Source organism: Erythranthe guttata, chromosome 13, assembly GCF_056151865.1.
Source record: "Erythranthe guttata isolate IM_541 chromosome 13, IM_541, whole genome shotgun sequence".
NCBI classification, from domain to species: domain Eukaryota; kingdom Viridiplantae; phylum Streptophyta; class Magnoliopsida; order Lamiales; family Phrymaceae; genus Erythranthe; species Erythranthe guttata.
Genome location: NC_142545.1, coordinates 243,733 through 268,232, shown reverse-complemented (window position 1 = coordinate 268,232; position 24,500 = coordinate 243,733). Strand labels below are relative to the sequence as shown.

Genomic DNA, 24,500 nt, shown 5'->3' with positions numbered 1-24,500 from the left:
AAGCCCATTTTAATAAATTTATTAAATAAAATTATTAATTATTTGAATATATATTGGACACAAAATAAATTAATTTGGTTTTGCTAATTGCTAGGGTTTTTGCCACTGTTCCCTTCTCTCCGCATTCGAGATCAGGCGATTCTTCAATGTTAGTATTCTGATTTTCTCTTCATTTAATTTACGCATTCATGAATATTCTGTGTTTTGATTAATTCTATAAATTATCTTAATCTTTGTTTATAGCTTCTGGAAATTCATTTTAGTGTCAGTAATTACTTATATGTACCCTTTGTTTAGTATCAAAAGATTCCTTTTTTTCTTTTCTTTTCTCAGAAGTAATGTTTATCTAATGCGTACAGTTTATGTCTATTTTATGGCCATTGTAGTAGTGCCCACTTTATGCTCGACGAAAGTCCCCAATGAACTGCTTCAAAATGTGCACCATTTTTTTTACCTTGTTATATTTCATGTTTGATGATGAATTTGTTTGAGGGGTTGTATTATATAAACATGTTGTTTAATCTGTGATTAGTTGATTGATTCCCGGTTGGTTGATCGATTAGTTGTTTTCTTGATTATTTATCCGGTAGAAAAGCGCGTTGGTTTTGCAGAATGGATACGCAGATAAAGCATGCTATTGTGGTTAAGGTTATCGGGCGAACGGGGTCGAGGGGACAAGTGACTCAAGTGAGAGTCAAATTTGTGGACGACCAGAATCGGTTTATTATGAGAAATGTTAAGGGTCCCGTTAGAGAGGGCGATATTCTCACCCTTCTCGAATCCGAGAGGGAGGCGAGAAGGTTGCGGTGAACCCTTATTCCGATTTTCGATCACTATTCGTTTTTTAATATTGATTTTTTTTTTTGGGGATTTCATGAAGTTGAGCATTTTGTTAAAATGTGGACATGTTATGGGGAGTAGTTGTTGATTGGAACTTAATAATAATCAATTTTGGTATTTATTAATTTAAATATATTATGATTAAATTGTACTAATTTTTTTTTACAATGTTAAAGTAATTAGTTGTGAAATTTAAACTACCAAAACAACATCAATATTCCGACAAATAGATCATACAAATCCCAGAAAAGAAAAAAAAAACTATTTTGCTGAAAGTTATTAGAGAAAAATGTTGGAAAATAGGAGATGATTTTTTTTTTTTATAATAATAATAATTAATTTGTAAAAATTACAAATATGACCTACGTTTTCCTACTTTTATAAATAAAAATATCTACATTAATATTAATTATATTTATTAATATTAATTATGTTAAAAGACTTTTGAAGTCTTGAAAGTGCTTTTAAGTTTAACACAAGTTTGAAATATTTTTTGATGGACGAGTGTAATTTCAAATCCCCATTCATTATTTAATACTTTTGTCAAGCAGTATTATATATATATAAAAAGAAATATTAATGAAAATATATCAAAAAATTAAATTTAATAAGTATTTGAATTACTAATAGAGAGATTGGGATTAGGGTTCTAATCTGAATTGAAGTGCAAATAAAGTGGCCCAATTGAAGACCCATTAATAATCAGCTACTTCTTGTGTCCTTTGGTAGTCCAATTGCCGTTGACTTCCACAGTTGAGTTAGAGAGAGAGATAGAGAGAGAGAGATTCGGCAGAAAGATTGAAACTTGGAAAAATGAAAGCTGATTGATTGCGGGCAGAAAGATAGGAGAAGAAAATGTGATGAATTTTTAGTGGGTTCGTCGAAACTCCATTTAATTTCTGGTAATTATTTGCATCTTTTCTGTCATGTTTAGCCTAATTTGATAGAATCTAGTGTTTTTAGGGTTCCTACCGATGTACTGAATCAATATATTTTTGCTAAATCTTAACACATTATATCGAATTTATTTATTCATTTGGGAATTCGTGTATTTGTGTTTCTATTTATTGCAGCACCATTGAATTGTGTATTCATTAAGACCTCAAACAACAATGGCAGTGACCAACATTTGGGTGAAAAGACAACAATGCCCTTGTGGTGATTGGAAGTGCTTCGTCAACTACGAGGCCGATCGCGATCAAGCCACACCGGTATCGCAATCCGTAACGAATGGATGTTTATCATTTCCATCGCAAGAAATCTTCACTCCGTACGTTGGGCAAGTATTCAAGACGGACGAAGAGGCGTTTGAATACTACAGCAACTTCGCTCGAAAGAACGGGTTTTCGATTCGGAAAGCCCGATCGACCGAAAGCCCGAATTTAGGTGTTTATAGGAGGGACTTTGTTTGTTATCGGTCCGGATTTAATCAGCCAAGGAAGAAAGTCAATGTGGAGCATCCGAGAGATCGAAAGTCGTTGCGATGCGGATGCGACGCGAAATTTTACTTGACGAAAGAAATTATCGACGGTGTTACTCAATGGTATATATCTCAGTTTAGTAATGTTCACAACCACGAATTATTGGAAGATGAGCAAGTCCGCTTGCTTCCCGCCTATAGGAAAATCGAAGAAGCCGATCAAGAACGGATTCTTCTTCTTTCCAAAGCTGGATTCCCCGTTAATCGGATTTTAAAGGTGCTCGAATTGGAAAAGGGTGTTCAACCAGGGCAGTTACCTTTTATAGAAAAAGACGTTCGGAATTTCGTTAGATCGTGTAAGAAAACTGTTCAAGAAAACGACACTATGGTGACTATGAAGCGCGAGAGTGATTTGCTCGAACTTCTCGAGGCGTGTAAAGTGGAAGCAGAAAGGGATGATGGGTTCGTGTATAATTTTACGACGGACGATAATGGCAAAGTCGAAAATATTGCGTGGACTTACGGAGATTCCATCGAAGCGTTTTCACTCTTTGGTGATGTTGTTACAATCGATACCTCGTACCGTTCTGTTACCTATAGTATGATTCTTGGGATGTGGTTTGGTATCGACAATCATGGTCGACCGATTTTCTTCGGGTGCACTCTGCTCCAAGACGAGTCTTCTAAGTCGTTTTCGTGGGCCCTACAGGTGTGCAGGTGCTAGGCTTTCTGAAATGTTAAATGTCGTTTCAATTTTACTGATACCGTTACGACTTAAATGTGATTTTGACCCTTTTTCAGTCCGGATTTGGTTAAAGTCAAAGCAAAAAATTATAGCTCCTAGAGTTGGCTTTCTTATTCAACTTGAATCAGCTAGATTAAATATCGGGTGAGAAAGTTATGCATGAATGAGTTACACGAAAAACTCGAAGCATCGAATTCGTCGTAAGTTTTCATTCATTAATGCATAACTCACTCACCCAACATCCAATCTAGCTGATTCAAGTTGGACTGGAAAGCCAACTCAAAGAGCTACAAATTTTGTGTTTCGACTTTTGCCAAGTTCTGACTAAAATAGGGCCAAAATCGCATTTAAAGTCGAAACGGTACTATTAAAATTGAAACGATATTTATCACATCCCCTAGCCTTTTCATCATAATGCATAATTGCATATAGATTATTCGAATCTGACTCGAACCCGTGATTTTAATTACTGTTATTCAGGTTTTTGTTGGATTCATGAGAGGAAGGCGGCCGGAAATTGTTGTTACTGATATGGATTCAGGTCTAAGAGATGCCCTCTTAATCGAAATGCCAGATACAAAACAAATTATATGTATACGACAAATACTCTCAAGAATGTCGAGTTGGTTCTCTCTCCAACTCGGCCTGCAATATTCGGAATTCAAATCGGAATTCGATTCGTTGTGTCATCTTGAAAATGTGGAAGATTTCGAGCATAAGTGGAATCATTTGGTAGCTCAATTTGGAATCGCTTCGGATAAACACATTTCACTCCTCTTCTCGTATCGAACTTCTTGGCCGTTTTGCTACGTTCGTAACTTCTTCTTGGCTCGTACTACGAATCCTGAGTATCCGAAATCGGTAGAGAAATTCTTGAAGAATGTTGTAAGCTTGCAATCATCTTTGCAGTGCTTTTTCAAACAGGTTTTTTTTTCTCTCGTCTTGACGTAAAAATTCAATCTTGACGTAAAAATTCAATCTTTTTTCACTCCTCATGTAGTAACTTTGTTTTATTTAAAATCGAGCAGATAGCTATCGCTGCAAAATCGAGGAGTGAGAAAAGGGAAGAAGAAGACGAAGAAGTCTTTTATTTGCCGATAAAAACGTGCATGCCTTTAGAGGAACACGCAAGGAATATTCTTACACCGTTTGCGTTTAGCGCCTTGCAGAATGAAATTGTTTTCTCGATGCATTATTCAATAACGGAAATGGCTAACGGCTCGTATTTGGCGAGGCACTACAAGAAAACGGAAAGGGAGTGTCTCTTAATTTGGATTCCGGACGATGAACAGGTACATTGCTCTTGTAAAGAATTCGAACATTCTGGTGTATTATGCAGACATTCGCTCCGAGTTCTTGTCCTAAAGAACTACTTCGAAATCCCGGTAAAGTATTTTCTGCGCAGGTGGCGAATAGATGGTCAAACGGTTACAAATGGAAATGCTCGAGAATTTCATTCGCTTAGTGAGAGTTTATACTCGGAATCATTTTTATCGAAAGAGCGTTTCAATTTCGTTCGTGGAGAACTCGCACAACTTGTCGAGCGTGTTCGGAGTATGCCCAGAAGGGGCAGAATGCATTAAAAAAAATCCAAGGGGGCCGTTATGCTATTATAGTACACAATTTTTTTATGTATTTTTTTTTATATATAAAATACTTTGTAATGTGTATATAAAATATTTTAGCAATTTTCAAAATTTGAAACAAATAAATATTTTCTTGCTGATTTCAGGTCAATGTTGACTTGTTAATTTCTTGTTTGGAAAAAGAGTGTGTTCCCATTTCTCATCAATTGATTAAATAAATTTTTTAGATCATTAAATTAATTTAATTGTTGGTTTTGTCAATTCCAAAAATCAATTTTGATACCGACAAAGTGCCAAGAAGATGACATCTAATATATATATATATATATATATATATATATATATATATATATATATATATATATATATATATATATATATATATATATATATATATATATAAGATTTTTAAAAGGTCCTACACATTAATTACTCTTGCATGAAAGGGTCGGTTAAAGAATTGACTATATATCTCTCAAACTAATTAACCAAATTCATAAATATTTTATTGTGATCTAAAGAATTTGAAATTCGAAAAATTGCAGTTTTTCGTCTCTCAATTTTACACCGATTTCACATTTAGTCACTCCATCTTCATAAAAAAACATACATGGTCCCTCACATTTCAACAATTTAATATTTTTGATCATTTTTGTCAATTTAGCCTTAGTCCATTGATTAAGAGAGTGACGGACACATACTTGATTCTGTTAGTAGTAACAGAAAATCGACCGAAATGACAAAAAAATGTTTAAAAAATGTTTAACAGTGCAGTATGAACATAAATTGAATCAAGACAAACTAAATAAGAAAAAATAAAATAAAAATCTAGTACATGAAATACTTCATTAATTCTTGTCCACAAGACACATCAAAAAGTCTTTTCCCTAAGCCCCATTTCCTCACATATTCCACAACCCCTTTTCTCACTCCAAATTATGCTTTATATATACTACTCATTCTAAAACTTATCAAACTCACAAACTCTCTCTCTCTCTCTCTCTCTCTCTCTCTCTCTCTCTCACACACACACACACACACACACACACACACACACACACACACATGGATTACTACTACAATGAGTACAGCAACAACAACAACAGCAAATTCTACTATGTGAAGAAGCTAACACAAATTATAATCTCACTCTCCCTATTTTCTTTCCTAATCTCTAAATCTTCATTGGCGATGATCCTTATTAATTACTATAATAATTACTTTGTCCCAATAAAAATATTCACCTACACAACCGAAAGAAACTGCATTTTCCTTCTCTGCAATGGGATTCTTGTTCTCATCATCCAAACATCCGGCCTCGTCACCAAGGTCGTTACGCCTCTCGACCAATCGGGCCCGAAGGGTACGACGACTAGAATCGACGATCGTCTTGATCGCGGGACGATCGAAAATCGGCTCTACGAGTTTCAAGAAAATAAGGCGAAGAATGTAGGAATCATCAATGTTGTTGAAGAAAACGAGACGGAAATAATTATTGGCAACAAAGAAGATTATGAGAGTTGTGGGATTAATAATCAAGAATCGGAGTTTGAAGATGACGACGATGAACACGAAGAAGACGACGACGACGACGACGAGGGCGTTGATGAATTGAATAAGAAATGTGAAGATTTTATCAAGAAAATGAAACAAGAAATACAGGGCACACCAAAATGATGATCAATAAGTGATTTTGTTGTTTTTTACAACAGTAATTCTAAGTTCTAATTAACGTTGTCTTATGTTGATTTTTAGCAATAGTTTCACCATTTTTATTTCAACCTTTGTTGTTTTGTATATATTTTTGGAGTTTTAGTAATTAATTAGTAATTGTTTGTTGTAGATTATTGTTTCTTGGTCATAATTAAGCACTTCATAATAATTATTGATTATTGGGGGTTTAGTGGTGTTTAATATTAGTAATTGTTAAAGAAACTTCCATGCATTATTTTAATTAGCAAACACAATTTAATTATGGGTTTAATAATGTTGTCCTTATTATCCGACAAGTAGTTATATATTTTTTTTCCAAAAAAATATAAATAAATAAAAAATGGAACAAGCATCATCATATGTTATATGGAGTAGCTAGTGGGGTTAGGCTAAGACAGCTGACACCGAGACACTACCATCTGTACATCAAACACATCCGCCGTCATCAAGGCACCATCGTATCGTATGGACATTAAAAACCTCCACCGCCGTCGAGGCATCACTGTACGTCTGAATATCATGATCAAGCTTCCCCGACCAACGCATTGTGCGACAGAGCTTCTCCCATCCGACATTCCAATTTTTCTGCATTACGTAATCAACTACAGTCGCTTAATAAATCAACCATGGTTCTTTATAGTCGATTTATTGTTTTTAGGTCTAATCTACACTTTAATATTTTAATAAACTAGTCGATTGATAAATCAATTACACAATCACCATAGTCGATTTACGTCCAGTTTAATCCAAAATTTTACGAAAAAACAAAATGAGGAGATAATTATCACTAATTATTTGCAAATAGTGGACCTATACAAATAGGATTTCAAAATGGGTTTTTTTTTTCAATAATCATCACATTTTAAATAGATTTAAATATTCGATATGTAAGATTATTGATACAAATATACTTTAATAATATGTATTGAATATCATGATCAAGATTCATCCGAATCAAAATGTTACACTAGCTATCTAGACAAGGGTCCAATTATGCTCGACCAAGAGATATATCGATTATATATGATTTGGTGGTGTATACTTTACACACACACATATATATATATATATATATATATATATATATATATATATATATATATATATATATATATATATATATATATATATATTATATATATATATATATATATATATATATATATATATATATATATATATATATATATATATATATATATATATATATATATATATACTAAATGTGTGTAAATGTATGATGTAGAAAATCATAGGTGTTCCACACTTCATCCGGATATGAAATTGTAGCTAGCTAGACAAACAAGTTGTAACATATTAAACAACATGAAATCTGATTTTTTCATTTATTTAATATAGATATATAACTAATTATTAAAGAGGAGATTAATTATTTCAAGGGATTTGATGTAAATTGATTTATTGTTATCCTATGCTAGCTACATTAACATAATTTAATTAAACTAATTAAAATTATTAGGGGGTCCCTTCGAAAGATGTTAACTTTTTTCTTCATATGTTTATGATTAATCTTTGTCAAATAAATATTTAATACGACGACGATTGGCTGATTTAGATTGATTTGAATTGTAGTTGCATTTATTTATTTATTTTTGTTTGTTTGTTTTCATTGATAGGGATTGGTGAAAGTAATTGAATTATACTAGTTTTCCTAGAGGAGACCTAGTTGCTATACCTAATGCAAAAATATAAATAATAAAAATAATAAAATAAATAAATGAATAGTTACTTAGAAAAGTCTACAATGAGAGTTTCTTGTGAAATTTCTGGGAATATTAATGTAAATGAGTTTGGACAAATGAGGAAGACTTTGACAAAGCTTTGAGGCAATGAAGACAAATTGAAATTAGAAGACGAAGACTTGTCGATATAGGTGCACTGGGTGATCGAACGTACACTCTCGTATGATAGCTTGCAAATTATACGAGAGACGTAAATCACAGTATAAATATAACAATGTGTGACAAGTTTTATGTAGCGACCGTTAGAGAATTCAAATTTGGGTCAACTGACACAACTTCGCTTTATTTTCCAACCGTTAGGTCATCCCTTACGAGAAGTTTAGATATAATTAGAACTGACTTAAAGAGATTAATTTTAAAAAATAAATACTTAGAGAGAGGATACACAAAATATATATCGAGTTTGAGAAGGATTTTTTTAACCAATATGAAAGTTTAGGGAGATTTATGTAATTTTTCAAATTTAAAGGGACCTTTTAGTTATATCTAAGGTCTAATCTAACCTCATGGAAGATACGTTTAATTTATGGTTTAATTTAATATTTGACTAAGAAAGTGTAATAAATTGTAAGTATAGTCTTTAAAAACCAGTCAAAAGTAAATTTACACCTAACCTCAAGAAAGATAAGTATGGCTATGCTATAATCTAATATTTGACTAAGAAAGTGTTGTACATTAATAAATTATAAGTGTTAATTACTTAATTTAGGATAAAATGAAGATTACTAAGAGTGTCTAAGCTAAAGTATCAAATGGTCATAGCCAAAATTGTGCAAACTTTTTAGATGTTTACAAACCAAACTCTAGGCTATGTTTGGATCATAAAACTTAAGCAGATTACGCCCGGACCTGAGAGGTAAAGTCGTATTACAAAAAAAATTATTATATTTGAATAATTACAATCACGCCTTTAATTATGCATTTTTTCACACGTCCATCATTGCAGTGTGAAATTTACTAATTGAAAGAGAGTTTTTTTTTATAAGACAATACATAGTTGAATAGAGTGATTGTAATTTTATCCAAACAAAATGATTTTTTCGTAATTTGAATTACCACATGAGTGGATGCAATTTGCTAACTTAGGTGCAATGGAGATTAAAAGAAAAAGGGAAAAAAAAAAGTTGTAATAAAAGACATATTATCATATAATTCATATTGGAATGGCCGTATACATCAATGTTGTAGTGGAAGTATTTAATTATGAGAAACACTACATATAAAATATTGAGTTCAATTTTGGGCCAGATTCTAAACTTGTTCTAGCCTGGTCCATAATGCCACTACATTATAAATTACTACCGGAAAATAATATGTGTTCGTTAGTCTGAGTTTGACAACAATTATCCACGCGTGGAGGTTGGGGTTGGGCGGCTCATAATCGAATATTGTGGATGTTTGTATGTGCTGAATGCACTATGAGCCTAGGTTTACGCCTTTTCTGACATCAAAGTTTTTTTTTAGTGTAGTTTAAAATTGTTTCCCAAAACGTTACAAGTTACATCAAAATGACAAATCGATTGCCTTGGATCAATTTAAAAAAAAATGAGAGTCGTGCACTTGAATTCAAATAAGCCGATGAATTTGTTCGTATGAAAATCTCTAACTTCAATTTGTTTCGTTCGAAATAATTAGGGGTGCAAGTTGGAACGGAATTCCCAATTTCTACCGGTTCCAGCTCGAAAAATTATAATTTTGCATTTTTTTAATTATAATTTCCATTTTTTTATTTTTTTTTATTTTTTTGTATAAAAAAAATTGAACCAATTTCCGATCCTATTTAATTCAAAACGAACCAAAATGTCGTTTGCCAATCCATCATTTTGTTAAGGCCCAAACACTTGTATTCACAACTCAGCCCAAATCTGATAATAGCATGACATGAGGTCCCAATGTTCTTATCTATTTCAATGGTTTCAATTAAGAAGTTGTTTGGCTAGATTTATAAGCTGTTAAACATAATTTAATTTATAGAATGCTTAATAGCTTATAATCTTTTTAAAATATTTGGTAATTTTTTCTCAAAATGTTTGAAAATTTAAAAAAATAAGTTGTTGGAAAAAACATAAGATTTTAATTTTTTTTACCTATACTCCACATTTTATTTAAGATCTAATTATGAATGAAAATAACCTGTAAGTTTATCATCCAAACACTTTACAAATTAATTTTAAAAATAAGACGTAAGAGATTATCATCTATTAAATAAAACGTAAGTGTTTAAAATAAGTTTAACCAAACATCCTTTTAGTTCTTTTTCTAGTAAGAACTTTTTTCAAGATGTATAATATCACTTATCCATTATTTTTGTTTCGACAACTTGCACGCCGAAAACCAGTTGAAGGTGCACGGTGAGTGATTTATTGCGCTTCAAAAGTTCGAACTCCGATTAAAAAAAATGAGAGTCGTGTACTTAAATTCAAATAAGTCAATGAATTTGTTCGTATGAAAATCTCTCACTTCAATTCGTTTCGTTCAAAATAATTAGGGGTGAAAGTTGGAATGGAATTTTCAGTTTCTCAAGTTAGAAAAATTCCAATTTTGGAATAATTTTTTTTGTAAATCAAATTTCCAAAAAAAAATCAATTTATTATGAATTAGAATTGGAATTGTCTAAAAAAATATTTGAAAATTTCAATTTTCGGTCCGATTTAATTCAAAACGAACCAAAATGTTGTTTGCCAATCCAGCATTTTGTTAAAGCCCAAACACTTGTATTCACAACTTAGCCCAAATCTGATATATAGCATGACATGAGGTCCCAATGTTCTTGTCTATTTCAATTGTTTCAATTAAGAGATTGTTTGTCTAAATTTATAAGGTGTTAACATTTATAAAATGTTTAATAGCTTATAATCTTTTTAAAATGTTCGATAATTTTTCTCTAAAATGTTTGAAAATTTAAAAAAGTAAGTTTCTGGAAAGTACATAAGATTTTAATTTTTTTTACATGTAACCTACTTTTTATTTAAGATCTGATCATGAATGAAAATAACTTGTAAGTTCATTATCCAAACATTTTACAAATTAATTTAAAAAGTAAAACGTAAGAGATCATCAGCTATTAAAACAAACTTATCAGATGTTTAAAATAAGTTTAGCCAAACATTCTCTAAATCATTTATAACACACAAATTTGAGTTTTTAGACGTTAATAACTAACAAGGGTAATTTCTTTTTCTAGTAATAACTTTTTTCAAGGTGTATAATATCACTTGTACATTATTTTTGTTTCGACAACTTGCACGCCGAAAACCAGTTGAAGGTGCAAGATGAGTGATTTATTGGGCTTCGAAAGTTCGAAATCCCATTAAAAAAAATATCTGAGGGTGCAAAACGTCGAAATACTACATTTCAAGGGGTGGAAAATAGAATTAAACAATTTTCAATTCAAATATTTGGATCATTAAATCTAGACCACATATAAAGGATTAGGCATATGAAAAAGCCACATCACATAGAAAAGAAAAAAACACACACTAATTCACGTCAAGTATCTAAAAAGAAAAATTGCATGGCGAAATTGCTGAGTAATCCTTGTCGCAATTCTTCTCCGGCTACATTTTCTTCTTTCCATAACGATAATAATTATAAAAATCTGTGTTGTTCGAGAAAGATCAATGCTTTACCTAGTATAACTCATTTCTCCAAGTGGGCTCCGAGAATTCTTGCAAGAATTCAGACACGTCATCGTTTTGAGCTCAGATCTTCAAATGGGTATCCCCTTAATGCTGTTTCTTTGCAAGATGGTATGCTTTTAATTAAGCTGTAATATATAATTTTTATTTTTATTTTTTTATTTTTGGTTAAGTATAGATGAATTTTGTATTTTTCTGTTGTTTAATGAGTATTTGGGGCAAATTTTAATTAGGGTTTGTTATATGTAGTGATGTTAATGTGGATCATTGATTTCAATTTTGAATGGTTGGGTAAGTTGATTTTGAATGGTTGGGTAATTAATAATTTAATTTTCATGAATCAATTGAATCTTAAGCAGCTAAACCGAGAGATGATCATAATTGAATTTCAATTAATATGTGATTTTGAATTTATTTTTTGTAAAAAAGAATTGAATTTTGTATCTGGCTTTTGCTCATTGTTGTATTGTTTTTAGTTTCGATATTGTAATTCCCATGTGCCACATATGCAGAAGGTTCGGCTGCAAATTCTCAGACAGAAGAAACTCAATTATCCGATTCCGGAAAAGGAGATTCTACACTTAGCATAACTGTTGTCGGTGCATCGGGGGATCTTGCGAAGAAGAAGATTTTTCCAGCTCTTTTCGCTCTTTACTACGAGGATTGGCTACCCGAGGTTTTCCATTTTATACTTTGTTATTGATTTATCAATATTAAGTTCATTAATTATATTTTTTTACGAAATTGAATAACGATTTTGATTGATGATGAATTCTCGTTAAAACTTTAATTTTGCAGAACTTTGTTGTGTTTGGTTATTCTCGGACGAAGATGAATGACGAAGAGTTGAGAAATATGATTAGTGGAACCTTAACTTGCAGAATTGATCGGAGGTACTCGTTTACGATACTTAAAGCCTGATGTAATGGAATTTGTTTCTTTGTTTAATATTTTTTTTTACTTTTTTCGTGTTCTGATTTTTCAGAGCAAACTGCGACGAGAAAATGTCAGAGTTTCTAAAGAGATGTTTTTACCAGTCGGGTCAATATAACTCGGAGGAACACTTTTCGGAATTGGATTGCAAAATCAAAGAAAAAGAGGTGCTAAATTGCTTTTGTTAATTTAATTCTTGCAATAAAAATTATAATTCTTGAAATACGATACAACCATGGAGAGTTTCCTTTTTGCTCTGGTCTGAAAGTTCGATTTTTGATGATGTTAAGGTAATGTTTTTCAGGGTGGTAGACCATCAAATAGGTTGTTCTATTTATCTATACCGCCGAATATATTCGTGGACGTTGTTCGATGTGCTAGCACCCAAGCTTCTTCCACTAGTGGATGGACAAGGGTTATTGTGGAAAAACCATTTGGTCGTGACTCCGAGTCATCTAACGAGCTTACAAGATGTCTGAAGAAGTATCTCACCGAGGACCAAATATTCCGGTAATGCCCCTGCCCTGCCCCCCCGAAGTTTCTTTATTTTAGCAAAAATGAGAAATTTATTTTGATAATAAAGACGTTAACTTTTGGCACAGAATTGATCATTATTTGGGCAAGGAGTTGGTCGAAAATCTTTCGGTGCTTCGTTTTTCGAACCTCGTTTTCGAGCCTCTTTGGTCGAGAAATTACATACGTAATGTGCAGTTTATATTTTCCGAAGATTTCGGCACCGAGGGAAGAGGAGGGTTAGTCTCGTCAATTCACATCCGATTTTTTTTTACTATAATAATTCTCTAATCCAAGTTCTTGAGATTAAAATTCGAGTTTATTGCATTTAGTACCCCTATGTTATATCGAATTGGTAGAAAACTCCCCGTGTTTTAAAATATTTGCAAAACCCCCCCTTATAATGCATTCTTTTACCACACAACCCCTGATAAGTGAGTTTGCTAATAAAATAACATGGGGAGTTTCGTAACAAGTCGAATGCAATAAACCCAAATTAAATGATCCATGCATTTGATTGGCAGATACTTTGATAATTACGGAATCATACGAGACATAATGCAAAACCATCTCCTACAAATATTAACATTATTTGCAATGGAGACACCTGTCAGCTTGGATGCTGAAGATATCAGGAACGAGAAGGTACTACTAAAAACTCGTTTGAATTATTATTATTATGATTATTATTATTGTTAAAGAAAATATTATTCGTCGTATAATAGTGTTTTTTTTTATTATTTATAAAATTTGAAAAAGGTCAAAGTATTGAGGTCGATGAAGCCATTGCAACTAGAAGATGTAATAGTGGGGCAATATAAAGGACACAATAAAGGTGGTAAATCATATCAAGGATATACAGACGATCCAACGGTTCCGAAAAACAGCGTTACTCCCACATTTGCTGCAGCAGCTCTCTTTATTAACAATGCCCGTTGGGATGGAGTCCCGTTTCTCATGAAAGCTGGCAAAGCTCTCCACACTAAACGGTATCATTAATTTTTTATTATTATTTGTTTTTATAGTTATGATTTTTTATTTTTTTTTGTGACAACGATGTTTTTTTTTTTCTTACGGAAAAATCAGGGCAGAGATTAGAGTACAGTTCAGACATGTACCAGGTAATTTGTACAAGAGGAATTTTGGGACGGATTTAGATAAGGCTACGAACGAGCTAGTGCTTCGTGTACAGCCCGATGAAGCCGTTTATTTGAAAATTAATAACAAGGTTCCGGGGCTTGGAATGAGACTTGACCGCAGTGATCTTAATCTGCTTTACAAAACAAGGTAAAAAATTTCGAGATTGAATTGTTGTTCGTCGGCCTTGTTTGGTTGGTTGGTAAGATTAGTCATAATTAATTAATTAAATAAATAATTGGACCTTACGAGATCGTTGGTTTGTCCAATAACTAACTTTTTCGGGTGGGCTTGGTATTCGGTAAACAACGAGCTCTTAACTTGGTTTATTGGAGAAATTAATTAATCATGACTAATCTTACTAGCCAAACGAGGCCTTAACTTTAAAGAAAATAAAAGGGGTCGATTTGTCACACTAAAATGCTTCTACTATGTGATTATTTTACCATTTTTGGATGAATATAATAAATAAATAATAATAGGTACACGAGGGAAATTCCGGATGCTTACGAGAGACTACTATTAGATGCGATCGAAGGAGAAAGAAGACTTTTCATTCGAAGTGACGAACTTGATGCAGCATGGTCTCTTTTCACACCATTGCTCAAAGAACTCGAAGATAGGAAAATTGCCCCCGAGTTGTACCCTTACGGTAGTAGGGGGCCCGTTGGGGCCCACTATCTTGCCGCTAAACATAACGTTCGGTGGGGAGATCTTGCGGGTGAGGATTAATATCTTTCGAATTTTATGTAAAAATAAATAAATTCACTTATTATGTAAAAAGATTGACTTATTGAAAATTGATTGCAAATGGTAATGCAATTTATGTTCTGAACCAAAAGTTTGAATATTTGAATCTAAATAGGATGGAATTGTAGGAACAATGTGTTAGACTATTTTAATACTGGTTTCACTTTATATATTTTTTTGGGTAGATCACGGTGACTCCTGAGGTAAGGTCAAATTATGAAAATACCCCTCATATTTGGGTAATTACAATCACCGCTTTCAATCATGAATATTCCCCTTGTGGTGTCTAAGTTTAGTGGAATCTTCTGGATTATGTGGAAAATTCTCCAGTTTGTACCTGTTTTAGCCCATTCGAGCTCCATATTTTGAAACAAGATGATCATAAGATGTGTTTCTTGGCTTGTAAATATCAGATTGTGGTGCATCAGAAACTGCATTTTTACACAAAACGAGTACAAACTAGAGAACATTCCACGGAATCTGAAAGATTATGTTGAATTTGACACCATAAGGGTGGACGTGTAAGAAGTTTCATAGTTGAGGAGGTGGTTGTAAAATTACCCAAACAAGAGGTGTTTATTCGTAATTTAACCTTACATTGGGGTGACCGTAATTTAAGCTATATTTTTTAGTATCTTATATATAAAAGAAAGAAACGCTGGGCAACCCTAACAAAACCCTAATGGTATTTCTGTAATTATTTATTTTTAATATTTTTTCTCTACTATTTCTAAGTATAATTTTCAACAATTTATCAAAATTAAAACTAAAGCGTGAAGAATCCTACCTTAATGGTACATCTGTAATTATTTATTTTTTTTTTATTTTTTTTTTATCTACTAATTTTCTAACCACAATTTTAAACAATTATCAATCTCATATTAGTGCACTATATTTTCTTATTATATATTAAATTGATTATTTTTTTTTCACTTTTGAAATAATATCCCGTGCATCGCACGGGGAAAAAATGCTAGTAATGTATAATGGTAAAGATAAAATGCCAAAAAATTATGAAGTGATTGGGACCAATCAGACAGAACCTTTTGGCTGAATACAGAACAAAGGTTACAAAGATCAGTTAGCATTTTTGGATGAATGACTTTCCTTCTCATACTATTTTTCCACTTGCTCAAATCTAATTCAAGATCACCTTTTTTCTTTATATATATATATATATATATATATATATATATATATATATATATATATATATATATATATATATATATATATATATATATATATATTAATTCTATATAGAGGAATTAATTAAATAATCGATATATATTAATCTATATAATATATAAATTGAAACCCTCATAGCTTAAGAAATCGACACGTGGCATATCTATGTGGCATCCTACTCATATCCTACGTGGAATTAATTATTCCATATACTTATACAAAGTCCTCATTAATTGTAAATCTTCATTATTTGGTAACATATTTAATGCATATTTCCAAAATTATTAAAAAATTAAAACATTTCCTTATAAAATTTGCCATAATTTAGAAACTATTATTATGGCAATATAATTAATTATTTTAATATAATTCGTTACATTAATATTTTCTAATCTTTTAAATTTTACAAATTATAAATATTTTTCAACTAATTATAAATATGGAGTACGAAATATTGTAATTAAAAATTGAAATGTAATTATATCTTATATATATAATATATATTTATATATGAAATGAACTTTATATTATTTTGTAATATACTTAAATTATTTATCAGATTATTATTTGAAAAACTAAATCCGACATAAAATCAATTATTCGAATTTGTGTATTAGTTGGTGTCGATTTTTTCCGTATAGATATTTTGAATCCCATCAATTTGCATTGATTTTAATATTTTAATATGCGTCAAATATGACATATATATATATATATATATATATATATATATATATATATATGTATATATATATATATATGTGTGTGTGTGTGTGTGTGTACACGGTTGTTGAAGGTGATTTTAATGACTTAATTTGATTTTTTCAATTAATTTTTATATGTTTGACTTTATATTTTACATACTGATTTTGTGTGTGCTGAAATGGTAATTAATTAAATCCACAAAAAGAAATTTAATGTAATTGAATACCATGGTAAATAAATGTATAATTACGTAAATTGTAATACCATAAATATGACAAATAAAATAAACCATATAAGAATATTATAGTTATTCAAGATCTATAATTTTGGTCAAATATTAACCATATAATTTCATGATCTATTTTCATCAATTATTACAATAAATTACAGTTTCCTTAATATCCTTTCATTAACTTATTTAGGATGTTAAATTTAAGTATAAATACTCTTGATCCTAACTCATTCATCTCATCCTTCCTTCACATGTTTTGTTATAATCACATCAAACCACGGTACTTGCCGAACAGTTTGTTCTTTCGCCTTTTTGTTTTGCAATTGTATTTTAGTTTTCTTAATTTTTCGGCATGTTCATCCGAAACATGTCATTTGTTGTCTATTGTTTATTCTCTTATCTGTTGAAATATATACATATATATAACAATCTAACCCATGTTTTTGTTTTTGTTTATTGAAAACTCATGGATGGCATTGTCTATGTCATATGCATCGGCAAGAGAGAAGTCATGTAACGTTGTGTAGCCTGCAAAGATATGATCCATATTTATGGTATGGATGTATTTTTACAAAATTTTATATTTGTTTTTCCATCTTTTGATTATACATGTGACGATTGTAAATTTTATTTCGACAAGGAAAAAGTTAAGGTTAATGAAGTTGAGCATGTAATAAAAACTAAAAAAATCGAGTATTTCTTGATTTATAATAGAGATTCATATATACTTTATTCAATGTATTTGAATAAATTTTATTTTATATTTATAGCCAAAAAACCTTTTTAACATGTTTTGCAAATACATTAAGGAAATAAAATTTTCAACACAAGGAAACTTTAAGTTGTGTCAATTATTAAATAAATAATCCGCATTTGTGTATTAAGTGGTGTCAATTATTTCTACAGATAATTTGAATCAAATCAATTTACATTGGTTTTAAATATTTAGTAACCTCTTCAATGCACATTTCCATAATTACTAAACATTTAAAATATTTCCTTATAAAATGAAAATCAATGAATATTTATGTATTAATACCTAATTTGGACGTTTGTAGATAATTGTAAATTATAATAATGAAATGAATGATTGATTTAAAATTAATTAACCTTATTTTTTTATAATGTTATTTATATCCTATATATTATAAATATCAAAATCAAATCTTTTTTATTACAATCAAATCTCCGGAAATTTATTTTCAGAATGAATATCACAGGAATTGATTATTTTGTCAATTAGTCATTATTCACTAAGTGTAATTTAAATTAATTTCCTCAATTATCTTCTAAATATATGCCATTAAATCTCTCTTTCCTTTATAACATTTTTCTTTTACTTTTTTATTCTCCGAAAATTAGTATAAAAACCCTCCATCCTAACACATTCAATCACATTCATACTCTACACCCCACTTTTTGGAATCACACGAAAACACTATAGTCAACACATTTTTTTTTAATATTTGTATTCAATTTGTATTCAATTATGGAGATTTACGTTAATTTTTGTGTAATTATTATTTTAGTTCGTTCGATGCATATTGTTTTTTCTATATTATTTTTTTCTCAAAATGTTCCGTTATAAATACCAATATAATTATTTTATTTTGGTTATAATAGGAGGAATATGTTGATCAAATTTATCAACAAAATTAAAGATTCCACATGCAATAGATGAGAGCGAGCGCACGACGCTTGCTATTAAATCTTCTTCTTTTGTTTTCTATTTTTTTTTTCTTACTCATTTAAGGGGACACTTTATTGATACACTTTGTTCTTATCCATTGCTAGAATTGTTTGTGTTTTAGAATGTAGTGTTAGCATATGTTAATAAGGTAGAATACATTTGTAAATTGATATAGACATTTCAAAGGTATTTAATTTTAATCAAATCGAGTGAGTTTTTTTGGTTTTTGAAAATATAGTCATTTTTTTTGTGCATTTTTCGAATATTTATTTTTATAAAGTTATGTTTTAGATACATATTCAATATAATATGTTTCATGTTAACTACCGTAGTATGTTAGTCGGCAATAATTTTGAAATTTAAAACTCATTGACCCACCCTTAAACATGTAGTCTTTTGGTATTTGCACCCCAAAAAATATTTATTAGTATTTTTCATCATCAAACCACAATATATCATCCACACTGCACACTATAATATATTTTTTTTTTTAAATTTTATGAGGGAATGGTCATCTTTTTGGTGATTTTGTTTTTCGAGATACATTATACAAAATTAGAATATCATTTATTCTAATTGAGTACAACCTAATTTCGAACGAACAAGGCAAAAAGAAAGGTCTCTTTAAATTATTTCAATTTTTATTTTCTCATGTGAGATATAAAAGAAATTCTCTAAACTTTTATTATCAAATTATTCAATTGGTAGATCTTTCATTGCAATTGGTGAAAATATTTGATGGATTTTTATATATAAAAAAACATAACTTTTACGAGATTTGGTTAGAAAATGGGTCACGGAAAACAAAGTATAATACCCTCGCTTCTTACCCATTACATAGCATCCTTAATCCACACAATATTTTTTTACTTTCACATGAAAATTCTTGCTGCACATGGTCATGTGTTTTTTTTTCTCCTTCCGTAATTTATGTAACAATTGAGTGATGTTGTTTGTACAAAAAAAAAAAAACATTTAGTTTGTTCAATGGATGTTTTTTTTTTTTCGTTCTGCTTATGTTTTATTGTAATATTTCATTATATAATAAGATCTAATGTAACTTATGTTATATAATATCTAAAATTTGAATTACATCCTCAATTGTTTGACATTTGGCAATTTCAATTGGTGACATGTATTCAATATCATCCCATGTGTCAAATTGATTGGTAAAAATAAATCATCAAAAAACATGTCACCATTTTCTAAAATTAAAGATGATTAAATATATTTAATTATTTCATTAATATATTTATATCCTATCATTTATAAAATGCTCTAAATATATCAACTTTCTTGGAAATTCTAAATAGATTTATTTTTAAATTTAATTTAATTTTAATAATAATTAATTTAATTTGAATTTAGTTAAAGGCAATTTCAAATCTTCCCTTATTATAATTCCTTGATTGGTGGTGTTACAAAAAAAATTATTTGAATTCATAAACATAGATTTATATTAAAAAACATATTGCATAATAAATAATTTGATAAAATACACTTTACATGAACATGACTATACTACTGTATAATGCAAAATATTGCACTATTTTTTTTGTCTGCCATGTGAACACTAACGTTTTCTGATATCCTTATAATATTTTAAATAATTTTAATGTCATTTTGATAATATAATTAAATATTAATTTCTAATATATTTAATATGTGTTTTTTGATGCTTCGGCTACCACACATAAGGATTTTGATATAAATGTTGCGTGATTTAATAAAATATTTTTGATACAAAATAATAGATCATTGCAAAAAAAATGATGCAAAAACAGAATTATGATTGTGATTGGTATTAGGATTATACTTAATATTCTTTGAATTAGTATTAGTATTAATACTAGGATTAGGATTCGAATTATAATTAGTATTAATATAGTATTAGAATTAATATTAAGATTAGGATAAGGATTAGGATTAGGATTAGAATAAGGATTATGATTATGATTTATATTAGTATTAAAATTATAATTAAAATTATGCTTATGATTAGTACTACAATTAATGACATGTATGAGTATTAAGATTATGATTAGTATTAGGATTAAGATTATCATTACAATTAAGATTACAATTAGAATTATAACTAATATTAGCATTACCATTACCATTAGCATTATTAGTATTAAAATTATTAGGGTTATGGTTAGAATTATGATTAGTGTTAGGAATAGGATTAGGATTACGATTAGATTTATGATTAGATTAGATTTATGATTAGTGTTATGAATAGGATTATGAATATGATAATGATTTGGATAATATTAGGATTACACTTATAATTAGCATTAGCACAATGATTAGCATATCCAGATTAGCATTAGCATTATAATTGGTATAAGCATTAGTACATTAGCATTAACATTAACAATATTAACATATTAGTATTAGTAATAATATTAATATTAACATTAGTATTAGTAATAGTAATAGTATTAGCATTAGTATTAGTATTAATATTAATATTAGTTTTAGTATTAGTATTAATATTTATATTAGTATTAATATCAATATTAACATCACTATCAATATCGGTATCATAATCAGTATTAGTATCAGTATCAGTATTAGTATAGGTATCAATATCAATATCAGTATCATTATTATCATTACCAATTTCAGTATCATTATCAGTATTAGTATCAATATTAGTATGAGTAACAGTATGAGTAACAGTATGAGTATTAGTATGAGTATGAGTATCAGTATTAGTATGAGTGTTAGTATGAGTGTCAGTATGCGTATCAGTATCAGTATCAATATGAGTATTATTATTATTATTATTATTATTATTATTATTATTAGCATTAGTATCAGTATGAATATGAGTATTAGTATTAGTATTAGTATTAACATTAATATTAATATCAGTATAAGTATTAGTATGAGTATTAGTACAAGTATCAGTATTAGTATTAGACTATTAGTATCACTACCAGTATCAGTATTAATATTATTATCAGTATCAGTAGCTTTATTAGTACCAATATCAGTATTAGTATTAGTATCAGTAACAATATTAATATTAGTATTACTATTAGTTTTGTATTAGTATTAGTATTAGTATTAGTATTAGTATTAGTATTAGTATTAGTATTAGTATTAGTATTAGTATTAGTATTAGTATTAGTATTAGTATTAGTATTAGTATTAGTATTAGTATTAGTATTAGTATTAGTATTAGTATTAGTATTGGTATTGGTATTAGTATTGGTATTGGTATTGGTATTGGTATTGGTATTGGTTAATGGTATTGGTATTGGTATTGGTATTACTATTAGTATTGGTATTAGTATTACTACTATTATTCGTATTAGTAACAATAATAGTATTAATATTAGTATTCTGTTTGCATTAATATTAGCATTAGCATTAGCATATTATGATTAATATCAGTATGCATATTATTATTAGGGTTAGCTTTATGATTATAATTAGTATTAGTATTAGTATTATCATTATCATTATCATTAGAATTAGGATTAGGATTAGCAGTACCATTAGCATATTAGGATTGATATTAAGAATAGCGTTATCATTAGCATATTTCGATTTTTATTAGGATAAGAATTAGGATCAATATTATTATTATTAGGATTATGATTAGAATTAGTATTAGGATTAAGATTAAGATTAGTATTAGCATTATGGTTATAATTATGATCCGGATTGTGATTAGGATTATAGTTATAATTAGAATGGGTATTAGGATTATGATTAGGGTTAGGAGTGATATTAGCATTATGATTAGCATTAGTATATTAGCTTTGGTAATGGTAATAGTAATGGTAGTGGTAATGGTAATGGTAGTGGTAATGGTAATGGTAATGGTTATGATAATGGTAATGATAATGATAATGGTAATGGTAATGGTATTGATAATGACATTAGTACTATTGGTATTGATATTCATGTTATTATTAGTATTAGTATTAATATTAGTATTAGTATTATCATTAGCATTAGCATTAGTATTATGACTATGATTAGAATAATGATTAGTATTATGATTAACATTAGTATTACGAATATGATTATGATTAGAATTTCAATTAGGAGTAGGATTAAGATTATTAGTAATGGTAATGGTAATAATAATTGTAATGGTATTGGTAATGGTATTGTTATTGTTATTGATATTTCTATTGGTATTGGCATTAATATTGATATTGGTATTGACATCGGTATTAGTATTGGTATTGATATTGATATTAATAATGGTATTGGTATTGGTATTTGTGTTGATATTGGTATTGATATTAATATTAGTATTGGTATTGATATTAGTATTAATATTTTTATTGGTATTGATAATGGTACATGTAATGGCAATGGTAATGGTATTGATAATGGTAATAATAATGGCAATAATAATGGCAATTTTAACGGGAATGGTAAGGGATATGGTAACGGTAATGGTAATGTGATTGGTAATGATAATGGTAATGGTAATTGTAATAGTGTTGGTGTTGGTGTTGGTGTTGGTTTTGGTTTTTGTTTTGGTATTGGTACTGGTATTGGTAGTAGTATTGTTTTTGTTATTGGTATATTAATATTAGTATTATTATTGACATTAGTATATTAAAGTTAGCATTATCATATGATATATGTAATAATATTATTAGTATTAGTATTAGTATGAGGATTATGGGTTATTTCTCTGCTACAGCCGATGAAGACTACACTGGGTAATTTTTTTTACCTTGGATCCACACACCAATGTATGTGTTTGTATATTTGTGCGCATATGAATGGTAAAGATCTACCTGGTGTATTTTATTGGGTGTAGCATAAAATAAATTGAGGATTATGATTAAGATTGATATTAATAAAACAGTACTGGAATTGAAATTCCCGATGACAGGACGATTCATGATTCTTTCGATTCGTTTTTTGGATCTTATAGAGTTTGTTTATCCAAATCTGGTGTGCAAGCTGTTCAATTAAATAACCCCTATGTAAGATTTTTATCAAGTAGGAATTTGGAAATTCGACCAATGTTACAAACAATGTGGTACATCTGGAAACTTTTCATCATATATTAAGGTAACTACGTAAAATTGTATACATTATTAAATAACAACCTTTAATTTTTTTATTAATTATATGTATGGTTATTCGTAATTTGTATTGTACTATGAACTTACTATCGATTCCACTCGAGATTTTTTATCAAGATAAATTTAGTGTAAAATGATTTTATTTCATTAAACATTTATATTGTTGTTGTTTTGGTAATTGTTTGTTATTTCGTATGACCACTGTACAAAATATATAGGTTACTCGCACTGTATTAGATACATGCGTTAGGGTTGTTGTTATCAAACGCAATAACAATAATTGTTTGGATCAAATTAAGAATTTGAATTAATTGGTCGTTATGGTTGTACAATTTTGGGACCAACGGTGTATTCACTCTTTGTATACGGTAAATAAACCTTTGATTTTTAACTTTTCCACTTATTTTGGCTTAATTGATCACTTATACTATACGAAATAGTTTTTTATTTAATAGTTTCCTACTGCTTTGTATTGCATATCAACCATTCATTTTATTAATTGGAGAAATTTTTTATTATCAAATATTTGTTAGAACTCAATGGAGGAAACTATTTATTAAAAAGTGTTCGATTATATC

At 29.3% G+C, this 24,500-nt stretch overlaps 3 protein-coding genes across 6 annotated transcripts; all 3 read left to right on the top strand.

Moving 5' to 3' along the window:
* The first annotated feature begins 11 nt into the window (after positions 1-11).
* On the top strand, positions 12-965 carry LOC105951918 (small ribosomal subunit protein eS28). 3 transcript variants are annotated; one of them, XM_012975398.2, is made up of 2 exons: positions 12-148; positions 612-965. In XM_012975398.2, exon 2 carries the CDS (start codon positions 613-615, stop codon positions 808-810), a length of 198 nt encoding a protein of 65 aa, XP_012830852.1. In that variant the 5' UTR covers positions 12-148; position 612; the 3' UTR covers positions 811-965. The 3 variants fall into 3 exon arrangements, with proteins under 3 accessions (XP_012830852.1, XP_088668332.1, XP_088668333.1); XM_088812206.1 differs by having other exon boundaries at positions 55-148; positions 591-965; XM_088812207.1 differs by having other exon boundaries at positions 101-148; positions 596-965.
* A 481-nt stretch (positions 966-1,446) lies between these two features.
* Positions 1,447-4,717, top strand: FRS10 (FAR1-related sequence 10). Of its 2 annotated transcripts, XM_012975390.2 has the most exons (5): positions 1,451-1,742; positions 1,914-2,969; positions 3,486-3,929; positions 4,034-4,297; positions 4,411-4,717. In XM_012975390.2, the coding sequence occupies exons 2-5, from the start codon at positions 1,953-1,955 to the stop codon at positions 4,468-4,470; spliced, it is 1,785 nt and encodes a 594-aa protein (XP_012830844.2). In that variant the 5' UTR covers positions 1,451-1,742; positions 1,914-1,952; the 3' UTR covers positions 4,471-4,717. The 2 variants fall into 2 exon arrangements, with proteins under 2 accessions (XP_012830842.2, XP_012830844.2); XM_012975388.2 differs by having other exon boundaries at positions 1,447-1,742; positions 4,034-4,717.
* Positions 4,718-11,486: 6,769 nt separating this feature from the next.
* Positions 11,487-15,129, top strand: LOC105951910 (glucose-6-phosphate 1-dehydrogenase, chloroplastic). Its single transcript, XM_012975385.2, has 10 exons — positions 11,487-11,816; positions 12,218-12,381; positions 12,504-12,598; positions 12,691-12,805; positions 12,943-13,148; positions 13,241-13,390; positions 13,676-13,796; positions 13,911-14,140; positions 14,238-14,438; positions 14,771-15,129. The coding sequence occupies exons 1-10, from the start codon at positions 11,507-11,509 to the stop codon at positions 15,018-15,020; spliced, it is 1,842 nt and encodes a 613-aa protein (XP_012830839.2). The 5' UTR covers positions 11,487-11,506; the 3' UTR covers positions 15,021-15,129.
* The last annotated feature ends 9,371 nt before the right edge of the window (positions 15,130-24,500 follow it).

Coding starts and splice junctions, on each gene's coding strand:
- LOC105951918 (XM_012975398.2), top strand. CDS start 613: ATGGATACGCAGATAAAGCATGCTATTGTGGTTAAGGTTATCGGGCGA.
- FRS10 (XM_012975388.2), top strand. CDS start 1,953: ATGGCAGTGACCAACATTTGGGTGAAAAGACAACAATGCCCTTGTGGT. Junction 2,970..3,485: donor CGTTTTCGTGGGCCCTACAG/GTGTGCAGGTGC, acceptor ACTGTTATTCAG/GTTTTTGTTGGATTCATGAG. Junction 3,930..4,033: donor TGCAGTGCTTTTTCAAACAG/GTTTTTTTTTCT, acceptor AAAATCGAGCAG/ATAGCTATCGCTGCAAAATC.
- LOC105951910 (XM_012975385.2), top strand. CDS start 11,507: ATGAAAAAGCCACATCACATAGAAAAGAAAAAAACACACACTAATTCA. Junction 12,382..12,503: donor ACGAGGATTGGCTACCCGAG/GTTTTCCATTTT, acceptor TTAATTTTGCAG/AACTTTGTTGTGTTTGGTTA. Junction 13,797..13,910: donor AAGATATCAGGAACGAGAAG/GTACTACTAAAA, acceptor AATTTGAAAAAG/GTCAAAGTATTGAGGTCGAT.